Source organism: Vigna angularis, chromosome 1 (genome assembly GCF_016808095.1).
Source record: "Vigna angularis cultivar LongXiaoDou No.4 chromosome 1, ASM1680809v1, whole genome shotgun sequence".
Taxonomy (NCBI): domain Eukaryota; kingdom Viridiplantae; phylum Streptophyta; class Magnoliopsida; order Fabales; family Fabaceae; genus Vigna; species Vigna angularis.
Genome location: NC_068970.1, coordinates 8,628,999 through 8,645,108, shown reverse-complemented (window position 1 = coordinate 8,645,108; position 16,110 = coordinate 8,628,999). Strand labels below are relative to the sequence as shown.

General features: G+C 34.7%; 3 protein-coding genes across 4 annotated transcripts; 2 read left to right on the top strand and 1 right to left on the bottom strand.

Annotated features, from left to right (window-relative positions):
• On the top strand, nt 1–7,109 carry LOC108323820 (respiratory burst oxidase homolog protein A). 2 transcript variants are annotated; one of them, XM_017556587.2, is made up of 14 exons: nt 7–1,029; nt 1,493–1,649; nt 1,738–1,786; nt 1,993–2,106; nt 2,200–2,628; nt 3,314–3,700; nt 4,413–4,508; nt 4,685–4,800; nt 5,167–5,269; nt 5,341–5,523; nt 5,651–5,782; nt 5,912–6,040; nt 6,396–6,474; nt 6,668–7,109. In XM_017556587.2, exons 1-14 carry the CDS (start codon nt 627–629, stop codon nt 6,775–6,777), a joined length of 2,487 nt encoding a protein of 828 aa, XP_017412076.1. In that variant the 5' UTR covers nt 7–626; the 3' UTR covers nt 6,778–7,109. The 2 variants fall into 2 exon arrangements, 1 of the variants encoding a protein (XP_017412076.1); XR_001831733.2 differs by lacking the exons at nt 6,396–6,474; nt 6,668–7,109 and having other exon boundaries at nt 1–1,029; nt 5,662–5,782.
• Nucleotides 7,110–7,236: 127 nt separating this feature from the next.
• LOC108323821 (uncharacterized) lies at nt 7,237–8,453 on the bottom strand. Its single transcript, XM_017556588.2, has 2 exons — nt 7,877–8,453; nt 7,237–7,595 (listed from the first exon to the last, which is right to left on the bottom strand). Exons 1-2 carry the CDS (start codon nt 8,312–8,314, stop codon nt 7,422–7,424), a joined length of 612 nt encoding a protein of 203 aa, XP_017412077.1. The 5' UTR covers nt 8,315–8,453; the 3' UTR covers nt 7,237–7,421.
• A 3,536-nt stretch (nt 8,454–11,989) lies between these two features.
• On the top strand, nt 11,990–15,553 carry LOC108318762 (DNAJ protein JJJ1 homolog). The gene is made up of 3 exons (XM_017556330.2): nt 11,990–13,893; nt 14,972–15,030; nt 15,139–15,553. Exons 1-3 carry the CDS (start codon nt 12,061–12,063, stop codon nt 15,197–15,199), a joined length of 1,953 nt encoding a protein of 650 aa, XP_017411819.1. The 5' UTR covers nt 11,990–12,060; the 3' UTR covers nt 15,200–15,553.
• The last annotated feature ends 557 nt before the right edge of the window (nt 15,554–16,110 follow it).

The window sequence follows — 16,110 nt, the reverse complement described above, 5'->3', positions numbered from 1 at the left end:
TTCCCTCCCATCTTCAACCAACACACAAACACACACACACAAAGGCACCAATATCTCACACCCTTTCCATTGCGTGGATTTGTTTTCAATCTTCACCTGCTCTTACTTAATCTCCATTCTCTCCCAATCTGGCAATTTTCCAACAAAACCTCCATTTATTAACTTCGATTTCTGTAACGTAGTCCACACACTCCTACCAAACCATGCGCATGATCCCTTTATTCTTTTCAATAACTTGTCTTTTTTTTTCATTTCCCTCATTCAACCACTCAATTCCAAAGAAAATTCCGCACTCCCTCGTACACGAAAAGAGAGAGAGAGGGAAGAAAATCGCCGCTTTTCTTGTACATCTCTCTGTAAAACAACATAAACAAATCCATATACATTAGTTCTTGCTACCTGCTTCTAGCCCTTCCTTGGTCAAACTTTATGAATCTAATTACTATTCAATGCTCTTCAAGAAAACCACTCACCATCTTTCCCTGAAAGTTTTCTTCTTTTTTTTATTAATTCCACCATTGTGCATTACATACTCAATTCACATTTTCTTTACAATATGATGGAAACAAAACCTTCGCTTTCCATGACAAATTAATCAAAGCTTCAACTTTCTTCACAACCCATCAATGGATGGGCTTGTAAAGTCCAAAATTCCTCATGAAAGCTCCCTCATTTCTCTCTTCAAATCATCACCTTCTTCTTCTTCCTTATCTTCCTCCACCACCACCACCACCGCCACCGCCACCTCCTCTTCTTGGATCCAAGTCCTTCATTCCTTGTCCCCGGTTCCGACCGGGTCAAAGGTTCTGCATGAAGGTGATCCTAACAATACAACAAACTTGAGTTCAGAACAAACCCGTTCTTTGATAGTAGAAAATGAAGCAACTCAAGGAGTCGGATTCATCGATGGCTTTCCCAGTCAAAGTGGAATGGAGTGGAAGGATGTGGAGAAGCGGTTCGACCAAGTGGCCCGAACCGGAAGGAGCACGGAACCGGTTGTGAGATGGTCCGAATTTGGCTTCTGCATTGGTGAGAAAAGAAAACTAAAGTCAACAGTTCATGTAACAATATATCGCTTGGTTTCACGACCACTAATACAATAATTCACGATGCATTAATGCATTTGGACATTCATAAGTCCTTTTCGGTGTCTCTTCTGTTTATCATCTGGCACTGGCAATTAACACAAGAGAATCATAGGGAGCAAAGCAGTTAGCCACCTTAGCCATGTTCTTCGGATACGCTATAGTGCCGGAATATAAGACAACTTGTTTCGTTTTTATTATTGTTTTTCTTTCTACTTAATTTATTTCAATGATCAATGTTCAACACTTTATTTCTCTTTTTTTAAGTCTCCTTTTGCTTAATACCCTTTTAGTAGTAATATAAAACCAGATGCCTTATCTATACCTACCAGTTTTTACTTAATGCTGATTTTATTCTTCCAATTATTGTGTTAATTTTCCACTTTCAATTATTTCTTACTTTATAGGGATGCAGTCGTCACCAGAGTTTGCCAACGAATTACTCTGTGCACTGAGAGGCGGCGAGAATTGGAAATACAAAATCACCAAAGCTGATTTGTACAATCTTTGGTTTCGGATGAAGGATAATTCTTTTAACTCAAGAATCAGAATCTTCTTTGACATGTAATAATAATAAAAAGAAAAAACTTTGCTAAAGTCTGTTATCCCAATTCTGAAATCAAGCATTAATTTTTCCTTGGCTTTAATTTAGGTGCAACAGAAACAAGGATGGAAGAATTACCGAGACAGATATGAAGCAGGTTATAATTTATTTAATGCCTTAATTCATAATTAACTGTACTAGGCGTGAGGCTGCTTAAATTTGCATGTGTTAATTGTCTTATTCTGCATGTTGGGTTGATTTTGGTCCGCTTACAAACTCTATGATGTGCTTCTATAATTATAATTTGCATATTTCAGTATATAAGTGTTTGATGTGAGTATGATTATTTTTGTTCTCATACAGACAATTTTATTAACTGCTTCTACAAATAAGCTATCCGTGACACATGATGAAGCAGAGAACTATGCTTCTCTGATCATGGAATCTCTCGACAAGAAAAACAAAGGCTACCTTGAGGTACCAATCAAGCCTCAACCCCCCACTACCATCTGATCTGACCCTATTCCATATTTTATTAATCTAAATACAAATACTCGTCATCATTTGTAGATATCCCAAATGGGGTCTCTATTCAAGGCAAGTCTGTCAAAGGCACACTCTCCAATGAAACAAGTATCAGCAACAACAGGCAGCACACAGAATGTTCATTCTAGCAGTGGTGACTTTTTTGAAGAGCAAGAACCAATGTCAAGGACAGAAGTGCTGTTCAGAACTTATTGGAGACGTGCTTGGGTTGTTCTACTTTGGTTCCTTGCATGTTTGGGGTTATTTGTGTGGAAATTTGTTCAGTATCGCCACAGATCAGGTTTTGAAGTCATGGGTTATTGCCTTCCCACGGCTAAAGGTGCAGCTGAGACCTTAAAACTCAACATGGCTCTTGTTCTTCTCCCTGTTTGTAGAAACACCATCACATGGCTCCGCAAGCACCGTCCCATAAACTCTGTCATTCCGTTTAACGACAACATCAACTTCCACAAGGTACACAGCTTCTCTAATTCCCCCCTCATTTCATGCAAGTTGTTTATAGTTCTTTAGGCTTAAGGTAATTCTAAAAATTATTCATATTAAACTCTGATTAATATCGATAAACAACATTGAATATTATATGAATAAGTAGATAAGCTGTCATATTCACCAAATGATTCGACAATATATGGTTGTTAATTAAATGCATGTATACGACCACCAACTCCTTCTGATTTTTGGTAAACAAATTTTAGATTGAAGCACTGGTAAACTGATAGGAAAATATATTATTGTTAGATGCATGTATATGACCACCGACTCCTTTGGATTTTTGGTAAAAAAAATTGTTTCAAGTATTGATTATCAGACCAAAAAGATGGATGTGTATACGTTTTTGTATTTATCTAAAGTAAGGTCTTAAACAGTTGAACTTGACTAAAATATCAAAGATTGTTCCTATTCAATACTATTGTTTGATGGGCTATAGGATCATGTGTATTGAATTACCAGCAGATATTCAATCTTTTCATACTCGAGTGAGGAAATATGTATACAGAGAGGGGACAATCTTTAATTATTGGTCGGACTTTTGAGATTGAATTCCTACCAAAATTCTGAGAAATACAAGCAAAACCACCTTGTACCATTGACAATAACAATGATGTGAATAAGCAATGTCTTTGGGTTACGTGTGCAGGTCATTGCAGGAGGAATAGTGGTGGGAGTGATATTGCACGGAGGAACGCACCTTGCGTGTGATTTCCCAAGAATCAGCGAGTCAGACAGATCAATATTCCGGCAAACAATTGCCGCAGGATTTGGGTACCACCGACCAACGTACGCAGAAATTTTGGCCACGACGGAGGTGACAAGTGGAATAGCCATGGTGGTGTTAATGGGCGTTGCGTTTTCACTAGCCACAAAGTGGCCAAGGCGTCGCTCACCTGTGTTACCGGTGTCCCTCCGTCGTGTCACTGGCTACAACACCTTTTGGTATTCCCACCATTTGTTTGTCCTTGTCTACGCCCTCCTCATCATTCACTCCATGTTCCTGTTCCTGACCGACAAGTTGATGGAGAAAACGGTACCTTTTTTTCATGTCTTTTCCCCTCCTTATTCTACCTGTTACTGTTTACTTTCTCGTGATTCTAGCCTTGACTTTGGTGATTTACCTTTGTAACAGTCTTTCTCTGTGAAACTACAATATCTAGTTTTACATGATGAAGATGTTTTATAATCTAAAACCAGTACATGCAATGGTAAAAAAACATCATTCGAACTTGGTGTTTTATCGCATGTGTTTCTCTTTCTATTTTTTAACATAGATTACACGCATGTAACTCTTTTCTCTCTTGTTTCACCGGAACACACATATATATAAAAATGTGACATTGATAATGCGGCCAATGTGCATGTTGAATTATTAGCCCTTCTGAATTATTTAAAGTCCTCGCGACGACTAGTTTATATGCTAGTTGTTTTCCATTTTGATTAAGACAGTAGCAAAAGTTGCTATAAAGCTCTTCAATTTATTAGCTCTTTCTATTTTCCAAAGTGCATTATTTTTGGAACAATTTTTATCGAAAAAAAGTATATAAAAACTTGACATTGAGAATGTGCTGTGTGAATTATAAGCTCTTCTGAATTATTTGAACTCCTGGTTACTAGTTTATTCGTAGTTGTACACATTGTGATTTAGAGGATTGCTATAGTTCTTATAAAGCTGTATAATTTAAAAAATTACAGAACAAACTTTGGTAAAGAAATTCAATTTCCATCTATCTTTCCATGTGCAGACATGGATGTACATTGTTTTCCCAGTTTTATTGTACACTGGAGAGAGGATCTTCAGAGCCTTTAGATCTGGATCTTATGAAGTTGATATTTTGAAGGTATTTGATCAGCTTTTTCTATTTTCAACTAATTTTGTAAAATCTGTGGGCTTAAAGTTCTGTCAACAAATTTTAAGACACAGCTGAAAATATGAAAACATTCAATTTCTTTTATTGTTTCTGTCACTGAAAATAATAATGTTATCCTTCTCTTTTCTTTTTTTTTTCCCATGTAGGCTAGTCTCTATCCAGGGAAAGTTCTGTACCTCAAAATGCAAAAACCAGAAGGTTTCAAGTTCCACAGTGGCATGTATATATTCCTTCAGTGCCCTCAAATTTCGCCTTTTGAATGGTACTTTTATTTCCTTCAAGTGACCATTTCATTCAAGATGTTGTGCCGTTTTTATTTAATACTAAGACTGTGTGAACAATTTTTTCCTTAAACACTTCTAAAAAAATTAAAAAAAAATAAAGAAACGTTTTTATAAGATAAAATTAACTTATAGGCTAGCTAATTTGTAGAAATTCTCTACTTAACCTTCTCTAAAGTTTTATTTTTAATTTATAATTTTTTTTTTAAATTTGTCTAACCTAAAAGTGTTTACTGATAAATATGTTCAAACATATCCTATTTCAATGCATTCTTTCGGTTTTGTGATTTCAAGTAGGTCAATGAATATTGATGTTCTATTTGAGTTTCTTTTGTCTAAATTTTCAGGCATCCATTTTCCTTGACTTCAGGGCCACAAGATGATTACCTCAGTGTGCACATTAGAACACTCGGAGACTGGAGTTACCAAATATATGATCTATTCCAAGAGGTGAAGATAAAAAATTTTAAATTGTATGCTTCTTATATTCTTTGGACTCAAAATTGCTCCTTAATCTGCAGGCAGTGTTATCACGATCACAGGGATGTCCAAAACTGTACATAGATGGCCCTTATGGTTGTGCTGCTCAAGACCATGTAAAGTATGACATTCTGGTACTAATTGGTCTTGGAATAGGAGCCACACCTTTCATTAGCATCCTGAAAGATGTAGTTAAAGGTGTCCAGACAACAGAAATTGATCATGTAAGTTTTTTTATCTGTGTTTATTCATGTAAGCATTTTCTTACTGTGATGATAATCTCTTCACCAAAATTCAATTGCTCTGCTTCTGTTTCTTTGAACAAATGCACACTTGGGCATTTGAAAATAGAGTGGTCTCAGAAATTGCAGCTTAACGAAGGGTCCATTAAAAGCATATCTTTATTGGGTCACTAGAGAGCCAAATTCTTTTGACTGGTTTAGAGATGTCATGAAGGAAATCTCAAATTCAAACAAAAAGCAGGTATGCCTAACTGCAATTTTGTTTTGGCCATGGCATTGACATTATGCTCACTGTAGAAACTATATCTTTGATGCAATTTAAGATCTTGGAGCATTTTCTTACCAATCTAGTTTTCTAATAACCTTGAAGTCCGTTGTGGAGATGCACAATTTCCTGACCAGTGTACATCCAGAAGGAGATATTCGTTCAGCTTTGCTAAGTGTCATTCAGGCCTTGCATCTTGCCAAGAATGGCACTGACATAGTTTCCAGGACTCCTGTAAGTGCACTTCTCCTTAGTTTTGACCAATATATGTAGCCAAACTTTGTAAATTACAAGCAAGCTTTAAACTTGCTGGAGTGGCTTTAATGAAAAACACTCAAGATACTTTAGGTTTGATGCCTTCTGATTGAAGCTAGAATATGTTACTGACTTTTCGCGTATGTTAAGTTTGGCATATGAGGACAACTTTATTCAATTTGTCATTTCAAACAATCTTGTTATTAACCCTCTATCTTAAAATCGTTTGGAAGAATCTTGACATCTACTACCAAAAACTGAATAATTTGTGTCACATTCAGGCTTGTCTTGCTATTGCTTCACTAAAAAACCGTTTCTCTGTTAAAATTTTCAGATACACACACATTTTGCTCGACCAAATTGGTTCAACATATTTTCTAGATTGGCTCGCAAGCATGGAGGAGCTAAGATTGGTGAGAAAAATATCCCTCGTCAGAATTACTAATTTTCTTTTTCTGAAACTTCATACTTGGTGTACATTCCCAACTTTGGGTATAGTTTAATCATTGAAATGGAAATTTAATTTGGAGGGTAAAGTTTTACCCAACTCTGTTCCAAAGAGGTTAGATTATTTTCCAAACTAAGAATGCTGGTTTTCTTGCGCAGGTGTTTTCTACTGTGGCCCATCTAAATTAGAAAAAGAATTGACGAAGTTGTGCACCAAATTTTCCACCAAAACCACAACTAGATTTGTTTTCCACAAGGAAAATTATTAAACTTGTTTCTGAAGGAATGACACCTGTCCTACCAATGCCTTGACTAGGTAAGCAGGGTTACCCTCAGAATCTCGGGCAGGTTCCTTTAATTTTGCCAGAGAATCTGTAAATACATTTGCTGCTCTGGTGCCTTCTACATACCAACTTGAAGGAGTGGTTCAGCAATTGAAGAATGAAAGAAAATACCTTAGTCCTCATTCATCGTTGTAAGTTGAGTATCTATCCATTACATTTCGGTTTTTCCTATAGACCTCAAGTAGTAAACCATACGTATAGGAGAAGTATAAATGATGAATAAATTTTACAAAAAGTATTACAACCATAGTTTGTAATTATCCGGTCTTTACTTGTAACATTAATCTATATCCCATTTTCATTACAATCTCTCATATTTGTAAGCAGCAAACTTTTACCCAGAGCTAAAGTGACGAGTAACTAGTAATCATACAACCAACCATCAAACAAACTATTTCTCAACAAACTAGAACTTGTTGTACATATTCTCTTGATTCATCTCTCATTAGGATGAGAACAAAGAGATCAAATCGACAAAAAAACGACATCTTTTGTTTTTCTTCTGCTATACCTATTTCTTACTATGTTATTTTTGCTGTAATTCAATTGCTCCTCCAACCGTGACATAATTATTTATGGGGCGCTTTAAATCTTGTACACCACTTTACCATCAGTTCTTCAACACTAGCATCCATGCGGGTACCAACACCACCCCACACAAGCATGTGTCCAACATCTCCAATGGAGGACCCCGTTACCTCGTACACTGCTTTAAAACCAAGTCTACTGTAGAATCGAACCAACTGTGAAAACAGCATCAAATTCAACCCCCCCAGTCCATAACCATACATATCGAAATAAAGCCTATGTTATACAATAAAGGAAGAGAAAAAAGCCTACGAATCGATAATGTAAAGATTTCTTACAGCGATATTTAAAATAAATTTAGTGACTTTATATTAAAAAAAGTTAAAATCATACCAATTGAATAATAAGAGTGTAAAAGAAGTAGAAAATATCATTAAACTGGTAAATAAAGGCGTAAAAGGCTTGACATTTTGGATAAGGTTGGTGAGAAGAGAACCTTGGAATGGTAAAGATCGGAGTCATTGATGGCCAATAGCTGCGCTGTTTTGCAGCCAGAATCATAACCGTGTCGAATTGCAACGGCTCCAATGAACAGGCCAAGGCCAAAGATTGATTTCTCCATGCCCAGTGTTTCTCTCCGTAGTTTAATCGAGTCCAAGTGAAGGATTTTGCCATCTACCCAGAATCTTACGAACCCCTCGGCCCTTCCGAGCTCTGCGTCGGTTACCAAGCTCCGTGCTGTGATTCTGAAAAAGGGTCCCAGAGTTTTGAGGTGAAGGTCGAGTTTCTGCGCTCGCGACGCTTCTAGAATTTGGGACATGGTTGGCAGAGGTGCTTCGCCGGTAGCATTTGCGGTGGCGCGTGGGAACTTGGATTTTGGAAGGGAATTGAAGTTGAAGAGGGGAAATGCGTTGTGGCATAAATTCATGGTCATGTAAGCACTGAAGCCAATTCTGCTCCAACTTTCGCCAAATCCTACACTTCTTATTCACAAAATTCGGTAAAACCGTTTAAGAGCGTGGATGGAAATTTAGATTTTTTGTATTATTCTTCTACCGAGTATTCAGAATACAGTGATAAATATTGATTTTAATGTTTTAAAATATATTATATTTTTAGTATGACAACATTAGTGTATTTTGAAGACCTGGTACAGAGACAATATAAAAACTTAGTAGCAAATCTGAACTCTACCATTCTCATTCTCATTCTCAGAGTGATGTATTATATTTATGTTAACACTTCAATAATATTGAACAATATATATAATTATTAGGTACCACTTGAGTGTTAATCTATCACTCGATTGATGTGAATACAAAAACACCACATTCTAGTTTCCAATAAGTAAATATGGCCAAAATCAATGCATGTACTATTTCTAAACTATCCCATAACATTAATTACACTCACAATAATTGATATATTATCTGTAAAACTCTATCACAAAATTACCATTATCTAACAATTATATATTATAATTAAATATTAAGTGAGATACTTTAAAAACAAAGTAATTCAATGTTTCATCCATTTCCTCTACAACTATATATTATAAAAGTTTTGCACTACTATCATTAAAAATAAAAATTCTCCTTGATCAAACCAACCAGTAGAAAACAATATTAAACTAATTCTATGGATTTGAAATCTTACACTAATTTAATGAGTTTATCGTCATCAATTATTTATGAAAAATGATATAAAAGCAAATAATTTGACAACTTGAACTTCTAAAAAAATGTAAAAAACAAAAAGAACAATTTAGAATGTAAATAATAAAATATAATAGAATACTAGGTATGGATGATTGTATTAATCCTTAAAATGATTGTTGGTGTTCTCACACACTTATGTATCTAAATTAGATAGAATTTCTTATATTCACTGAAACTTGTTTTCTTTTGTTGTAAATTTGTGTGATTTTTCTCATTTAATGGTTAATAATGACGAGGATGTACCTAATTAAATTATAGATGATTGATGTGCTTCTTCAAAAAGTTGCAAAAAAAAAAAAATCTTTTGGTATGTAATGTGAAGATTAGAGAAACTTGAATTGGTTGGATGCAACTAAAACTTTGATTATTTGAAAGTTGTTATATGTACGTTTACCTATTGATTTCAAGATTAAAAAAACACACACACTAGGATTGAATTTTTGTGTGGTAATAATGTTGAATTTTTCTCTGATTTGTTCTTTGGTTATTCTATTGCTATATGGTTGTCGACATGATTGAATGAAACTTTTCAAAAAATTTGTAATTTTTTTTCTTTGGATTTGGTTGTTCAGTTTGTGAAGTATCTTTGTAGTCCTTTACTTAAAGTGATTAAAGTGGTTGTCATTACTGTAATTATTTGGATGATTTGGAGGATGAAAGATCATAGTAGATTTCAAGATCCAATTGTTATTCCTTTTACCATTTTAAAATTAAAGAGTTATCACGGATGACTGAAAATAATCTAAAAAGCATGAGTAATATTGTCTTTGATTTTTTGATACTGCAAATTTTCAAGATTTAAACTGGGAAACGTAGAGTTATTTCAATCTATTTTGACATTTTTAATTGAGATATGGAAGTTCTTTATATTTAATTTTATTAAAAAATAATACAAAATATAATAACTTTTCTATAAATTTTTTTCTTAATCTATAAAAGTATGTAATATAAGCATTAGCTCAAGTAAAAAAAAAAGTCTTTATCTCCTTACTCATTCATATATCACATCGATACGAGATTACATTACACATAGTGGCATCGATACATAATAAACCATGTATTATTTATAATATAATAATGATTTTAACCCTAAATATCAGGGTAATTTTTAGAGCTGTCAAAACGGGTAACTCGGTCCGATCCACTACGGGTTGGTGGGTAAACGGGTTGACTTACTGTCTCACTTAATTACAATAAAAAAAAATTACAAATTTTCTATAATTCAAATCTAAACAAATTTCACTCTCAAATTTTCCTCCGAGTGTTTAATTAATTTTGAAAATAAGGAACTTAACTAATTTTTTCAAGCAAAAATAAAATAATAAATATTTTTTTATAAAACTAAAATTAAATTTTAATAAAATAAAATTAAGTAGGTGGATTGGTGGCCAACCCGGTCCACCACGGGTTCAACCCGCATGAGCCGGATTTAAATGAGTCGAGTTGAAATCTGACCCACATAAAAAAAATACAATTTTTTTAAATCCAATCCGGCTCAAACCTGTGGTGGGCCGGATTAACCTACGGGTTATGACCCATTTTGACAGCTCTAGTAATTTTTTAGGTTTTGATTTCCAAATTGAAAAGTATATTTTATTGTCAAAACTGAAAAAAAGTAACTTTAGCCTACAATAAAATGTTTTTTTCTTAAGAAAGACAACAACTTTTTTACCTGTTATCGAATTATAACTCCTTTTAATAATAACATATAAATTCAATTATTCAATTATAATAAAATATTGTATATTGGCCGTATAAAATTGTACTCTTGTCAACCTATCATCATTAACTTTTTTTTCTTTAATTATATGCCAAAAAAATTAATTTATTATCTAATATATTGTTCTCACTTACCCTCCTTTGTCAAAATTAAAACAATGATGTAAGTTAGAAGGCATTAACGAAAACAAACTTAATTGCGTTGTCAAAAGACATAACAACTTGAGTATTATAGAAAAATATGATATAAAAACACAAACAAAGAAATAAGATGTATGTAAAAATAAAATATTACGAAGATAAAAACTCAAATATACCTTGATACATAAAATCTATGCTTATATAAAAATATTTTTTTGTTTTTTACATTTATTTTCAATTTTACTTTTAAATTATCTTTTATTATTCTTTAAGTAATTATCTTTTAAAATTTAATATTTTTTCGATTTCGAATTATTTTAAAGTTAACCATTTACAAAATAAAATAAATTTATTTATAATAAAAATTTAAAATTTATTTATATTTAATTTTATAATTAAAATAATAATAATTTTATTATTTTTTATTATGATCGATGAAAGTGAATACACAGCGTGTTTTTACTAGTATTAAATTAGTTAGATAAAAAATGTGATAAATAAAATATTATATTAGTTTTAGATTATTATTTTAAATGGTTTGATAATTTTTATAATATTCAATTTAATAATGGAATAGGATGCATTGGAAATATTAAATATTTTAAAAAAGTAGTATATCATATTCAATATTCTTACAACAGATAGATCACATTTAATAATTTAGATAAAAAGTGTAAATTAAAATAAAGAAAAAGTTATATAAAGATTAGAATACTTCTATTAATAAGAATATTTTTAGGTGTTATTCTTCCATAAAGGTAGATATACATGATATCATAATTTAAATACAATTTTATATTTAAGAAAATGTTCACTACAAATTACAATCATAATATAACTTATATATTTAAAAAAGATTTATTTGTTATACATTTTAATGATACAAAACAAAGCAAAAAAATAAATAATATAGCGTAAAAGAAAATAGTATGATAAGATAAGAGATAAATCATCGTATCTTTAAAAATTTAAACTAAAATGATACAGAAATGAAGTGCGTAAACATGTATATATAGATGCACTTTTTCCTGTTCTATAGAAGACTTGGTGTGTTTTATTGGTTTTAGCTGAAGACACAAAACCGGAACCCTAACAAGCATCAATGGCGTCTTCGTCGTCGCTGGCGAAGCGATGCCATTACGAAGTGCTCGATCTCCCCCAAGACTGTGCTCCCGAGGAGATTCGCTCCTCCTACCGCCGCCTTGCCCTTCAGCGCCACCCGGACAAGCTCATAAAATCGGGTATCTCCCAAGAGGAAGCCACCGCGCAGTTCCAGGAACTCCAACACGCATACGAAGTTCTCTCCGACCCCAAGGAACGCGCTTGGTACGATTCCCACCGTTCCCAAATCCTCTTCTCCGACCCTAATTCCCTCTCCAAATCGGTCGTCCCCGACCTCTTCTCCTTCTTCTCCAACACCGTCTATTCCGGCTACTCTGACACCGGAAAGGGCTTTTATAAAGTTTATTCGGATGTTTTCGATAAAATCCACGCCAACGAGATCAATTTCGCGCGGAAAATGGGGCTCGGAGTTGAGGCTGTTCGACAGGCTCCTCTAATGGGGAACTTGGATAGCCCCTACGCGCAGGTCACTGCGTTTTATGGATATTGGTTAGGGTTTTGTACTGTGATGGACTTTTTTTGGGTGGATGAGTATGATGTTATGGCAGGGCCGAACCGGAAGTCGCGGCGGCTTATGGAGGAGGAGAATAATAAGGCGAGGAAGAAGGCGAGAAGGGAGTATAATGATACTGTGAGGAGGTTGGGGGATTTTGTGAAGAAGAGGGATAAGAGGGTGATTGATATGAGGGTGAAGAAGAATATGGAGATGGAGAGGAAGAAGGAAGAAGAGAGGGAGACAAAGAAGAGGTTGGAGAAGGAGAGGAAGGAGAGGGCCATGGCGTATGAGGAGGCTGATTGGGCTAAGGTTGATAATGAGGAGGTAGAGGAATGGGTCGAGGAGGGGGAGGAGGAGAAGAAGAAGAATGATAAGGAGTTTTATTGTGTGTTGTGTGGAAAGAAGTTTAAGAGTGAGAAGCAGTGGAAAAATCATGAGCAGTCCAAGAAGCATAAGGAGAGGGTTGCGGAGTTCAGGGATTCCATTGGTGATGAGCAGGATTTGGAAGAAGGAAAGGAGGGACTGGGAAGTGAGGAAGATGGGGTTGGGGTGGATGGTGATGGTGGTTATGGGGTTGGTGATTTGGAAGCGAGGATTCGGGATGATCTTAATGTTGAAGACGGGGTAATTAGAAACGGGGTTGAACCGGATGATGATGATGATGGCGGTGGTGATGAGTTTTCCGATGCTTCGCATGCGAAGGAGGGGGAAGATTCCAATGGGTTGGTTAATCTTGATGATAGTGGCAATCAAGACTGTGATAACGATGAAAATGGTGTTGTTGATGAGTTTTCCGATGCTTCGCTTGCGAAGGAGGGGGAAGATTCCAATGGGTCGGTTAATCTTGATGATAGTGGCAATCAAGACGGTGATAACGATGAAAATGGTGTTCTTGAAGCAATGGTGGCTGGCCACAAGAACAGAAAGCCAGGAGCTTCAACCCACAAATCCAAGGCTTCAATAGTTCCATCTCAAATTGAAACTGAGAAGGATGAATTTGGCCCTATGGAGTACAACAACCGGAAGTCCACAAGAAAGAAACGTAGAGCTAAGAAAGAGAAGGGTAGGGAAAATTGGGAAGAATCTCAGGGGACTGCTTCCAGTTGCAATGATGAGAACATAAACGGTAATGGAAATGACAATGCTCATGGAGAGGAGTCTTCTTCCCAACATTTTACGGAAAATGGGGATAACATTATTGGGAATGAGCAGGTTAGTAGAGGTAATAAGATTTCAAACCAACCCGCTGATAAAAAGGGAGCTGGCAAGGACACAAAAATCACAGCCAAAATTTCATCCAAAGGAAGAAAAGCAAAGGTAAGAACTTCGGAATATACCTGCTCTGTTCTCCATGCCTCATAAGTTGTGAAGTTCGGACTCCTCTCTCAAATGGTGTGTTGTGGTGTTCAATTCAAAAGACATTTTTTTTGTCTTTGATATAATTTTGACACACTTCAACATAACATTGATAATGACAAATATAATGTCTTAAATGAATTATATTCTCTTTTCAGTTTTTTTAAGGTTGGATAAATGGAGTATATTCTTTATCATGTGACAATATGTTTAAATTATTATATTGTTTATAAATGATTTTGAATATCTTAATATTGATTGTTAATTTATATAATTTAAAATTCATGAGAATCTAATATATAGATACTGGTTCCCATATCCTACATTTTAAAGATTACTTGGGTAAGAAGTGTCTGAGTATCTGTAGTATTTGTGCTGCATAGCTCATAAGACATGTTGCTGCAACTGCTGTCACTCTAACTTTTGTTTTAGTAATTTCCTGAACTCCAAACCTGTATTCGTCTTCCGATAGTTTTTACGTTTTAAAGGTAGCTTTTGTAGGTAGGTTAAATTGGTCGTCAGTTACCGTAATACAGTAGAATGCGAAATGGAGTAGGGGGGGGGGGGTTCAAATTCCCTCCTCGCCCAGGTTTGGCTTCCCCCAAAATCGAGGAGAGTTGAATGAGAGTGGGTTTTACATTAATTAGATTAAATTATCTTAAATTCATTAGTTTTATTTGACTGTTCTAAGCTCTAACTATATAATAAAGAATTTGCTTATCTCTGCTTCACTTCATTCACCTCCACCACTACATAGTGCTCCCTGTCCCTTCTTATGTTTCAACCCAACAGAACTTTTAGAAGGACCACACACACTTAGCCATGTTGTTCTGATCGATTAGCGAGCAATACCTGGTCGTAGTTTGTTGATATGACAAATCTGGGTTGTTCACTTTTCCAATTTTTTTCATGTTTATTCTGTGTTATAGTTTTTATGTAGAGGCACTTTCTATTGTTTTGTAAGTTTTCTGGCCTTGCCTTACTATCAAGTTGCTTTTTGTGCTTCATAAACTGATTGTGATTTTGTTTCTTGAATAAGGTGACATCGAAAAACATTGGTTATACTTGTGATGCGTGTGGAGAGGAGTTTGAGTCAAGGTAATCTTATGCCTCTCTTCTTTATCAAAATAAAATTTCATATTGTTCTAATAATAAATCTTGCCTCATACTAAACTGTTGCATAACTTCGTTTGATTTGCTACGCAGAAATAAATTACACAAACATCTTGGCGATTCTGGGCATGCGACAATAATAAGAGGTCGATAAAGGAAACTGCAGTTGGAAGTATTCAATTCAAGCGCTTCCCCGAGTATAATTCCAGTTGGAGATATTGACCAGCAAAAGATATTGGTCCATTCTTTAATTCTTAATAGTGTTTAAGAATTTTTGTGTAATCCTTCGGCAGAATGCATTCTGTTATTTATGTCATAGTAGAGAGAGACATGGATCTCTTAGTATGTCAATTTTTTTAGTTTCATGTCTCGAGCAGAGAAGTGTTTACACGAATTAGTGTGATGATTATAGTAAAAGAAAATCTTGATTTATTGTGGATGATCATTTTAATCTTTTAAGGTATTCACCCAAAGTTTAGAAGTCTCAACGGATCTTGAATTCAGCTAACAATCTCTTATAACACTTTATTATGAGGTTGATCTAATTATGCATTTTAGAGATAATGAAGTGTCTACGGTCAATTCTTTTACGTATTTTCGCATCAAGTATTTTGTAAAGTGATAAATAGTAACCGCCTTGTACCATCCCGCGCCTATACATCTTATGTCTTTTCTCGTCGTCAAGTATCTTTTTTCGTCCTAAAATATACTTACTTTGCTCATTCCTATCCAAAGTAGCACTCCATTCGATTACTCAAACATTTACCTGTTCAATAAAGTAAATTGAAGGACAAAGTTTTAACAATGCCGAAGGGAGCAGATGGGAAATCGATAAGGTGTCTAGGACAATATTGCTCGAAAGAGGTTTTTCCTTTTGGGTTTTGGATTTTGAAATTTGACCAATTGCTATCTAATTTTTACACAGTTTGAAGAAAGGTTTGTCTAAGCTCTAAAAGGTTATATAAGAAAAGTACAATAAAAATTATCTTTGAAAATGCATGGGAAAAAGTCCATAGGATTTTCGGATAAAAAAAGGTGAGGATGGTAAGCATGGAATTTGACGTC

Excerpts from the sequence above, each read along its gene's own strand:
- LOC108318762 (XM_017556330.2), top strand. The coding sequence starts at position 12,061 with ATGGCGTCTTCGTCGTCGCTGGCGAAGCGATGCCATTACGAAGTGCTC. Across the intron at positions 13,894-14,971 it reads CCAAAGGAAGAAAAGCAAAG|GTGACATCGAAAAACATTGG; the intron begins GTAAGAACTTCG and ends TTCTTGAATAAG. Across the intron at positions 15,031-15,138 it reads GGAGAGGAGTTTGAGTCAAG|AAATAAATTACACAAACATC; the intron begins GTAATCTTATGC and ends TTTGCTACGCAG.
- LOC108323821 (XM_017556588.2), bottom strand. The coding sequence starts at position 8,314 with ATGACCATGAATTTATGCCACAACGCATTTCCCCTCTTCAACTTCAAT. Across the intron at positions 7,596-7,876 it reads CCGATCTTTACCATTCCAAG|TTGGTTCGATTCTACAGTAG; the intron begins GTTCTCTTCTCA and ends CTGTTTTCACAG.
- LOC108323820 (XM_017556587.2), top strand. The coding sequence starts at position 627 with ATGGATGGGCTTGTAAAGTCCAAAATTCCTCATGAAAGCTCCCTCATT. Across the intron at positions 4,509-4,684 it reads ATGAAGTTGATATTTTGAAG|GCTAGTCTCTATCCAGGGAA; the intron begins GTATTTGATCAG and ends TTTCCCATGTAG. Across the intron at positions 6,475-6,667 it reads GCATGGAGGAGCTAAGATTG|GTGTTTTCTACTGTGGCCCA; the intron begins GTGAGAAAAATA and ends TTTCTTGCGCAG.